At 31.3% G+C, this 11,259-nt stretch overlaps 1 protein-coding gene across 1 annotated transcript; it reads right to left on the reverse strand.

The window, feature by feature from the left end:
* Nucleotides 1–307: 307 nt before the first annotated feature.
* On the reverse strand, nucleotides 308–10,578 carry LOC126753599 (sodium-independent sulfate anion transporter). The gene is made up of 6 exons (XM_050465157.1): nucleotides 9,309–10,578; nucleotides 4,870–5,090; nucleotides 4,479–4,800; nucleotides 1,684–1,845; nucleotides 1,314–1,600; nucleotides 308–1,225 (listed from the first exon to the last, which is right to left on the reverse strand). Exons 1-6 carry the CDS (start codon nucleotides 9,805–9,807, stop codon nucleotides 803–805), a joined length of 1,914 nt encoding a protein of 637 aa, XP_050321114.1. The 5' UTR covers nucleotides 9,808–10,578; the 3' UTR covers nucleotides 308–802.
* Nucleotides 10,579–11,259: the final 681 nt, after the last annotated feature.

The raw sequence follows: 11,259 nt of genomic DNA on the forward strand, positions 1-11,259 counted from the left end.
GAACAAAAAATTAAAAACGTGTATTTCTGGATTTAATTATTCACATGCGAAAATTTTCTGTGCTTGGTGTACTGAATCTCAGCGGAAATCCCCACCGGGAGTTCTCTAGTGGCACCAGAGTTCAATGTTTTTTGCCCTCGCACTTCACTCTACCTTTTTTGCATATTATCAATATTAGAAATTTTTCTCACTAAATCAATATTTACAAGCGATTTTGATGCGACATAAACAGTTGCAAATATTTGCCTTTCAACTTCGCATATCAACAATCACCGTTAATGAAATAATTGCAACCAAACAAATAAAATTGAAGCATTTTTGTATTCTTACAACAATTATGTATATTTATTTACATTTTTTATGCTTATTCATCTTCAAATACTGTATTATATACTATATTTACATACATATGTACATTTATGTGCTTATATTAATATTTTGCTATTGTTATTTTTATTGTTAAACTGAAATTACAACTAAATGAATGAATGTGCATTTTTTTTTGTTCACACAAACATTCGAATACTCTCTGGTCTGGCTAAACGTTGACGACAACAACAATGGCACACATATTATATTATATATTCACTAGCTAACACTTAGCAACTAGCTATGACATAAATATTATACAACCATTCACGACGCGTTGCATCCGAATGCAGCTGGTCTTGCAAGTTTTGCATTTGTCCCAATTCTTATTATTTACTTTCATTGCTTTTCTTCTATTAATTTTCACTAGTTATCACATAGACCCACTTGCGTACACTCTGTGTGTCCCGGACTTCTTGTTCGTCTTCGCGCTTTAGTAATGCAAATCTAAATGGGTCTCACTTAGCACCCCATTTATAGATTTCTCTTGTTCTTTTAACACCACATTGCCATTCTTTAGCGACTCTTGAGTGATGCTTTCGCACAAACGCTCGTCGTCGTCACAGAATATCAGCTTGGCGGAAGTTTGAATTAGTTTCTGTTTATCCGCGCCGAGTCGGTGTATGACCAACAATGGTCCATCGCCCGTTTCCGACTGTGACAGATCGTCGGGCAGCTTCGAGATACCCTGCGCTGCGGTGAAGTCAATGCCGGTGATCTTGTGACAGTCCATGACGACCGGCAGACTGAAGTGGACGCGTTCGCAGGCTTTCATCACTTTGGCGCGCAAATGATTGATGGCGGGGAAATAGATGACGCCGACGGGCGTAATGCGTATATACTGCAGCTCATTTACCTAAAGTACAGAAGAAAGAAAAAAGAAAGTAACAAATATTTGTATGAAAATAAGCACATAACACAGAGATTCAAATGTTTCCACGCACCTCTTCAATTTTCACCGAGATCTGCGGATGCGCCCACATGAATAGTAAATGCAGCACTGTGACTATAATACTGACCAAGAGTCCTACTTCTACGCCGCACAGTATGCACACGGTGAAACATAATACCCAAACGCAGAAATCGCGCTTGGCATCACGCCACAAGCGACAGGGCAGCTTCAAGTCCAAAAGTGTGACAATGGAACACATTAAAATGGCGGCGAGCGTTGATTCGGGTATGTAATTGAAGTAGGGACTGAGAAAGCCAAGCGCCAGCAGCACAATGGCGCCTAATTTCAGTAATTAAAACAGATATTTGCTTAAGTAATCAGTTTCATATTATGGTTTTGAAAATTAATGGAATGAAAATTACCTAAATACAAGTTGGCCATTGGCGTTTTGAGCCCACAACCATTACTGATGGCATAGCGCGAGAAAGCGCCTGAAACTGGCATAGACTGTACGCAGGAACCCGCAAGATTACACAAACCCACTGTAATCAATTCTTTATTAGCATCGACCATGCCTTTAGGAGCTGTAAGGTAGTGTAAAAAGAAAATAATGTCAAAGTAATTAAAAAGTAATCATTATTTAATTACGAGTAATCATTCTTTGTTTTTTATATTCTTCAAAATTATAAGCGTGTGCCATATGAGCACAGTAATTAAAAATAAATCCTTATTTCAAAAATAAAGTAAATTACCAGGTATTTAAAAAGTAATCTTATAATTTTTGATTAAAATTTCTTCTAAATATCAAAAGTGAGTTATTTGAGCACAGTAAACAAAATGTTATCATTATTTAGAAAAAAACCTAATTATGAGTAGTCATTACTTTTTTTTTGATATTCTTCAAAGATTTGCCATGTGATCAAAGTAATTAAAAATTATTCTTTATGTGAAAATGTAATAAACTAACAGGTATTTAAAAAGTGATCCTATACTTTTTTTCAAATTTTTTCTAAATATCAAAAGTGCGTTTTTTGAGCACAGTAATCAAAATGTAATCATTATTTAGAAAAAACCCTAATTAATATTTTTTTATTAAATTTTCTTCAAAACATCAAATGTGCGTCATTTGAGCACCGTAATGGAAAAGTAATCATTATTTAGAAAAAACACATAATTACGAGTAATCATTACTTTTTATGATATTCTTCAAAAATTTGCCATGCGATCAAAGTAATTAAAAAGTTATATTTATTTAAAAATGTAATAAATTACCAGTTATTTAAAAAGTAATCTTCATTATTATTATTATTTTTTTTAATATTTCGAATTTCATGTGTCATGTAAGCACAATAAACAAAGAGTAATCATTATTTATTAATATTTATAAAAGGTTGTTTGCTATCAGAATTTTCGACTGCAGTTATTTAAAAAGACAACAAATTTGTTATTGTATTATAAATTCAGAGGAAAGCCCTTGGTAGTTGTTCTAAGTATCTATAAATATTTAACCAGACAGCGGTGCAGCTTAGTTTATTTAAATAGTGATAGCTTTTATCGTGTATTGTTTGAGTATTACTAACGCTTAGAACACTCGAAAGGTCTTAAATATAATATCTACCCCAATTACGTATTGTAATCTAAAAGTAATGATTGCATATACATTAATAAAGTACTTTATGATTACCAAGGAAACAAAAATTAAATATAATTACTTTATGATTACCATAGAATAAAAACATTAAAAATAATGTTTATATATTAATATCAATAATGTGTAAAGTAATGATTACATGTAATTGATTACTTTTGAAAAAAAACTAAAAAAAATAATTTTTATACATTAATATCAATATGGTGGTTGCTAGAAGCCAATTTGCATCAATTCATATTGTAATCTAAAAGTAATGATTACATATAATCAAGTACTTTATGATTACTTTAAAAAAAAAAAACTGAAATAAATTTTGCAAACAATAATATGAATAATAATATGAGTCGAACTCACAAACAAGTTAATAATCGAATTAGTAATTAGAATTCAATTATTACGTTAGGCAAGCGGTAGTTGACACATAATGCATAGCATGTCAACAAATAATAAGCATCATTATTTATTAATAATAAGAAAGTAATTCAATCCTTTAATTAATTTGTTTTTTTTTTTTGGATTTTGGACATTGACTGCTTGCGAAGTGAAATTTTGACAGCATTAAAATTTCCATGAGTTGCTAGTAATTGCAAGCAATAAATCATTAATTCTCAAGAATTGATTGTAAGATAATTGTTAACTTGGCGCGTTATGATTACATGTAAGAAAAATCGTTTGATTTGCATACCTAATTGAAAATCAGAATAAAAAAATAAAAATTTAAATATGACCAAGTACGAGTTTTTGGATATTTTAGTTTGTTTTGGTAGTAATTAACTTATGCATATAATTACATGCAAACGATAATATTTTTGTGCATGAAAAATATTTTTAATAATTTAGCGGTAAACAATTTTGTTTTCACTGCATTTTTACAGACAATCATGTCAAAATATTTGCCAAATTAATATTTTTTTTCAGTAATTACTTTTCAAGTACCAGTTTCCAATTTTTTAATAATGCAAATTTTTAGTGTTTTTGTTTCATATATGTATTATTGAAAGTTACGCTGCTGAATTACAAATTTACATAATTTATTGTTTTGAAATTGAAATTACATTTTTTATTCATTCGCATTGTATTTGGATTTCAACTTTCAGTAATTATATTGATAATTTGTTGATAATGTAGTCTGAAAAAATTCGTCAAAGCTACCATGACGTAAAAAATTTGAAGCGTTATGAATTATTGAATATCAAATTGTATGCGAGGATATCGCGTTAAGCTCATAAATACTCTTTTAAAGTTAAAGAGATAAGAGAAATTATACTACTTCAGTAATGCAAGTACTTATAATGATTACCACTGATAGTCTAGCCTTGATTTAGTGAACGTGAGGACACATTCAAGTGAGCAAGACATTGTCGGAACCTTTCAGAACACATTTTAATTAATTACTTTGGCTGCACTCATAGAAAGAGAGAGGGAGAGTGGGAGATTCGGAGGGCTGTTACGAACGTGGATTTGTTAAGTGATTAGAAATTTATTAGTCTTTACCTATGGGTTCCTTAAGATCGATTTTTTTTTTTGATGAGGGAGAACTTCTTATACCATATCTCTGATACTTACTCAGTTTGCCAATTGAGATGTTCGTTAGTATGCCCACGATGGGTATAACAATAATGCCCACATTCAATTCGGATAACATATCGACAAATGTATATGTTTTCTCTGGCGTTACCACCGAGAATTCCGGTATGGTAAAGTTGGGTAGTCCAGCGAGCGCGTTGGCGCTCAGCGCATATGGTACGGTGCTTTCCTCGCTAAGCCAGATGTATGATACGGCGCCGGTGATTATAACCACAAGTGTATTGCGTGAGAATGATAAGTAACGCAACACGGTGCTCAATTTGGGATTCATTTTTGGATTATTCGCCAATTTTTCCATTTGCTAAATTAAAGTAATTAATTAGATGTAGCCAAAATATAAGAAATTTTGCTTAGATCGACTTTTACTTACCGCAACGCCGAGCAGAAAACAAACAGCAAAGAGGCCCATTACAAGATCGCCAACATTGGTTTCTGGTAGCCTAGGCAACAGCGTGGCTACAGAACCAATGAAACCCGACACGAGGTATTTGACGCCCAGCATAACCTTAATCTGTGATTCGATTACGAGTATAGCTGTGGCTGAGGAGAAAGCCTTAATGATTGGTACTGAGAGGAATTCGAAGATAACGCCTGTAAAGGAAGCGAAATTAATTTATGATTAGTAAAATATAAAAATAACAATTTAGAAAAGTTTAAATACAGAAACTATGGTTAGAGATTCTCACTAGGTTGCTTAAGCAGTATATGTTCTTCTGTTTTATTAAGTAGTAATTTTGGGTACTTCTTGTAACAAATACAAATAAAAATTGCTTTATATTTTTTTTTATTGAGTAATCATTACTTGTTTTGATATTCTGAAAACTTAAACGTGTGCCATGTGAGCACGGTAATTAAAAAGTAATCATTATTTTTATTTTTTTTTCAATATTCTTCCAAATTTTAAATTTGCGTCATGTTAACACAGTAATCAAAAAATAATCATTATTTAAAAAAAGTCATCTAGTTATTTGTAATCATTACTTTCTTGATATTCTTCAAAACTTAAACCTATTCCTTGTGAGCATAGTAATTAAAAAGTAATCCTTATTTTAAAAATGTTATTAATTACCAGGTATTTAAAAAGTAATTATTATTATTTATACAAAATTCTTCCAAATTTCAAATGTGTGTCATATAAGCGCAGTAATAAAAAAGTAGTCATTATTTAAAAATTTTACCTAATTACGAGTAGTCATTACTTTTTTTTTGATATTCTTAAAAATTTTAGACATGTGCCATCTGAGCACAGGCATTAAAAAGTAATCATTATTTTAAAAATGTAATTAATTATCAGGTATTTAAAAAGTAATCATTATTTTTATTTTTTTTCAATATTCTTCCAAATTTCAAATTTGTGTCATGTAATACAGTAATAAAGAAAAATCATTGTTTTAAAAATGTAATTAATATCAGGTATTTAAAAAGTAATCATTATTTTTATTTTTGTTTTCAATATTCTTCCAAATTTTAAATTTGCGTCATGTTAACACAGTAATCAAAAAATAATCATTATTTAAAAAAAGTCATCTAATTATTTGTAATCATTACTTTCTTGATATTCTTCAAAATTTAAACCTATTCCGTGTTAGCATAGTAATTAAAAATATATAAAAAATTAATTACAGGTATTTAAAAAGTAATTAATTATTTATACAATTAAATTTCAAATGTGTGTCATAATTTTTTTAATCAAATAGTAATCAGTATTTAAAAAAATTTACCTAATTACGAGTAATCATTACTTTTTACTTACAGTAATTAAAAAGTAATTCTTATTTAAAAATATATAATAAATTAACAGGTATTTGAAAAGGTAATCATAATTATTATTTCACACAGTAATCAAAATATAATCATTATTCAGAAAATGTAATTACCTACTTTTTGTTTTAATATTCTTTCAGATTGCTTGACCAAATATTATTTATCAATATAACAGTTATCAAAATACTTTACAATCATATTGATTACTTTCGCATCACCACCACATATTCCAAAAATTTTCCTAAACGAATTAACTAAGTAAATTGCTTTCGAGCATTCATTTGATGGCTTATAATATTTTGTCAGTAAGCACGTGAATTTCAGGCTGTTAACCTGTTAAACAATATATATATGTATATATATAATGTATATACATATATTTACAAATATATTAATTGCATTTATACAATATTGTCGAAAACCGGTACATGTTTCAAAAACAGTAGTCAATGGCAATGAACGCTAGACGAGCAAGCGCTGACCGGTAATTAAAAAGCCGGTCCGGTTGAGCTACCTTTGGCTGCGTCATTTTTAAATATAATATTCTTCCAATTAATTTAAAATCAAAAAACAATTTCAAAAACGCCTTCTTTGAAAAAAAGTTTCAAACAACCCAGTGAGACCGCGCTGAGGGCTTACAATGATGCACAATATTAACGGTTGTTTTAATTTCACTATTACATACTATACTCAACCTCGGTTCTTTCCACAAAATACTTCCTATCCACATTAGAAATGCAATAGAATGTGCACAGATGTTTCTGTGAAGCTCTTGCGCCACTGCGACAAACTCAAGTCACTTAAATCTAATTCGTAAATGTTAGCAGGCGTCTTCAAATCAAATTTGAGTACTACTACGAGCCGTTGTAAAGTCTATGTCTAACACCGGGAACGTTGCCGTTGTCGCCGACAGCGCTGCAATTCTGGCAATTGTACGACGCGCGTCATACCGACCTTCAACTGCCCTCGTTGTGTGCGCCCACCGATTGAGCGAGAGTGCGCCCGTTTGTACAGCCGGTTTTCAAGTAGTCGCTCACTGTCGCCCACCCTCAGGCTGTTCAATTACATATATGCACACGTTTATTTACATATGCATCTGGAAATTCTGGTATATTACCTATGCTGGCAAAAAGTTAAAATTCGCGAAAAATGTTTACAAACAAGAACGTAAATATGTGCTTTATTATAATATGATTTTTTTTGTTTGCGTTTTTTCATTTTTGTTTGTGTTTGGTTATGAATATGCGTAGAGCCGGGCTTGTTGTTTGTCAAACTCTATTATTTATGTTTAATAGATCATTGGCTTTGACGGTCATGAACGGGATTTGAGACTTAACTGTTAAATCTAGATCCAGACCTATGATTCAAAATTAGCGACGTAAACAATCGCATATGTTTATTATTGAAACAGGTGCAAAAAGAATTGATGTTTATTTATTATACAAATACGTTTTTGTTACTACACAATACTCATTCACCTCATCTTTGGCACCTATCTTGTTGTTATTGTAAATATTATTTAAAAAAACACTGCTTTTCTTAGTTGAATATAGAAATATCAACCACGTAGGGAGAAGTAAATTAATATTTTTTTGGACTCACTTACATTTTTAAATTCAATTAAAAATGACTTTTATCTTAATTATTTACTAAATTACTTTTTAAACCGTAATGATTACCCCTTGATATGTTGGAAGCAAGTAAGTGGTCTATGTTACAATAATTGAATTTGTACTCAAGTATATAAAAAAGCAATTAAAATTATTTTAGTCTTAATGTAATGATTACATTTGTGATTACACCTTGATTACCTATGCTCGAATTTAGTATATTACAAAAACTTACCTATTAAGCAGCTTTGAAGCTAATTGAAATTTAAAGTTGAAGTATATTCGTAAAAGTAATGATTATATTTGTGATTACATTTTGATTACCTACGACCAAATTTAGTTTACTCCAAAAACTATACTATTAAGCAGCTTTGAAGTTAATTAAAGATTCTTTTCGTATAGAAGTAATGATTACATGTAATTACATTTGAATTACTTAAAATCAAATTTAATGTATCTCAGAAACTAGATTATAAGCAACTTCAAAATTGTTTAAATATTTATAAAAGTAAAGATTACCTTTTTTATTACATTTTGAGTACCTACATATGTATGTATGATCGAATTTAGTGAATTTCAAAAACAAAACTACAATACTAGCTGCTTAATGGTAACATTTCGGTATCAAATTTAATGCATTCATAAACTAGATTATAAAGCAGCATTGAAGTTAATTAAATATTCGTTTCGTGTAAAGTAATGATTACATGTAATTTCAATTTAATTACCTACGATCAAATTTAGTGTACTCTGAAAACTAAACTATTAAGCAAATTTTAAGTTAATTAAATATTAATTTCGTGTAAAAGTAATGATTACATGTAATTTACTTTTCATTGCCTACGATCGAATTTAGTGTATTTTAAAAACTAGACTTATAAGCAGCTTTGAAGTTAATTAAATATTCGTAAAAGTAATGATAACAATTGTAATTACATTTTGATTACCTACGTTTAAATTTAGTATTCTCTGAAAACTAAACTATTAAGGAGCTTTTAAGTTCATTAAATATACTTGTGTAAAAGTTATGATTACATTCGTAATTACCTAAGATAAATTTTAATGTATTTATTAATTAGATTATAAAGCACCTTTGAAGTAAATTAAATACTCGTAAAAGTAATGATTACAAGTAATTACATTTTAATTACCAAAAATTATATTATTTTATATTTTATATATATATATTTATTTATAACTTGATTAAGTGGAACTATAAAAAAATTAATACGGAATTATATACATATATTTGTCACAGTGTATACAAATTGCTATATGTATGTATGTAGTTGCCATTAAACACCCCACTCAGACGCTTGTCGCTTTCAGTCTCATTATTTAAAGCAACATAACTACACTAACGCTATCAAGCGCAAATCACCACCACTCGACAAAGTCTTACAATTAATATCTATAATCTAATTCAGACACTTACCCACGCGCAACGAACCCATTATCAGCTCCACAACACCGGTGAGAAAGGTGAGCAATATGGCAAACTCAATTGGCTTGCCGACAGTGAATTGTAAACTGACCAGAGCTACCAGACTGGTAGGACCAATGATCACTTTATTTATCGAACCAAATATCAGATAGACGAAGGAGCCCAAAAAGGCCGAACACAGACCATAACGTGCCGGTAGACCGGCTAGCAGCGCGCAGGCAATACTCTCGGGAATTATGGTGAGACCAAGGGTAATGCCGGCTATCAAATCGCTCATAGCCCATTCCGTATTATAATCGCCAATCCAATTGAGTATTTCGAGGCGACTGCGTAGCGCCTTCTTCACTTTACCGCCCACCGTGTGTGGTGTCGAACTGCGACGCAGTGCATCGCTGGTGAAAGGTTTTGCCGACTCCATAATGATTTGTGTGGCATCCTGCGGCAGCATTTGTGATTTTGCCGACTTGTCGGCGCTGTCGTAGCTCGTCATATTTTTATTTTATTTTTAGCTTATTTTTATTTATTTTTTTTTTAACTTTTCGAAAATATTTTTTCAAAACTTAATTTAATTATCTCTCTTTTTATTTGCTGTTAATTCTTTCTTTAAAAATTAAGTCCTTTTACTTCAAATGGCACTGTGTGCTTAGGATTTATTTTCTTTTTATTATACACTTCAAACTTTTCCACCGCTTTTTAGCGTCTAAACACCCACATTTACGAATATACTTTTATTGTAAATTAATCTCCTTAGCACTCGTATATTTTGTTCACATTGATCGCGTTTGGTGATCCGCACTGTTTCGTTCCGATCACGCGTTGTTTTGCTTTTGAACTTTGCGGTTAAATGCACGTTACGTTATGCGCCGTCTGACCTGCTCCCGCTCAATTTGACTGCTTGTCGTTCGGATGATCGTGTCATCGAGTAAGCGCTTGGACTGCTCTTATAAGTATTATGTATGATCACTCGATGCGTCGTCTTGTTACATGCTACATACTAGTATGTCGGTGTGTAAGCATGCCTTTATTGTCGCATTTGGAGAATTGTCGTATTTGCTCTAAATATAATCGCCTCTTAATGGGATCTTAAGACAGCCGCTATGTATGTAAATATGTATATTTTTGCCTCTTATACGCCCCACAGTCCCGTCGGTATGTTTTGTCTGTTTTAGCTCGCCCGAAAGTGTGAATTGTATTTCGTGAATGCAACGAATCGAGCGTAGCGCGTTAACGACGGTGGCTATGCGGCGGGTGTCGTGTAAACAATAACCCGAAACGCTGCAAGTTCACAAATTTTATACCAGCCGTTTGAGTATATGTACATTTGTAGCAGTAAGCTAACATAACGGTCGATAAGTAATATAGTACATACTTACTTAACGAGCCGCTTGTCACTAGATAGGCGTTAAAATAAATAAATAAATAAATAAATTCATTCATCATTACTTATCTGTTGATGTGTAGAATAAGATTGTATTTTTGCAAAGTACCTGGTACGACTTCCTCTGGTGCCTGTCGTTGAAGATCAATGTTTTTGGTGGAAACTTTAAAGACAGGAAAGGAAAAAGACAGATAAACAGCGTTTTTAAAAGAATTTTTCCAAATTACCTAAATAAATAAAGGAAAGCAAGATTTCTGAATTGTTTTCTTGTTTTGAAGAAGTGTACTCAGTCAGGTTAAAATATATTTTTAGTTCTTTGAATGCATTTGCTGATTTGAAGAAATGAGCTGACATTGGTAAAAACATCTTTTCTTTTAATTTGTTGGCGCAGTAAACCTTAAGTGGTTTTCTCAGAGTGTGCCTTAACTTGTTAGCATGACTTAGCATGTTGGAACTATTGAAAAGATAAGTCCGTTCTTCGCTTGTATTTCTTTCTGCTTCAACAAGACGTTTTTTGTTTCCAGAGTCTTTCCGTAAGTGCTTCGATTCCCATGTTCGCGCTAT

The sequence above is a fragment of the Bactrocera neohumeralis genome, chromosome 3 (assembly GCF_024586455.1).
Source record: "Bactrocera neohumeralis isolate Rockhampton chromosome 3, APGP_CSIRO_Bneo_wtdbg2-racon-allhic-juicebox.fasta_v2, whole genome shotgun sequence".
NCBI classification, from domain to species: Eukaryota; Metazoa; Arthropoda; class Insecta; order Diptera; family Tephritidae; genus Bactrocera; species Bactrocera neohumeralis.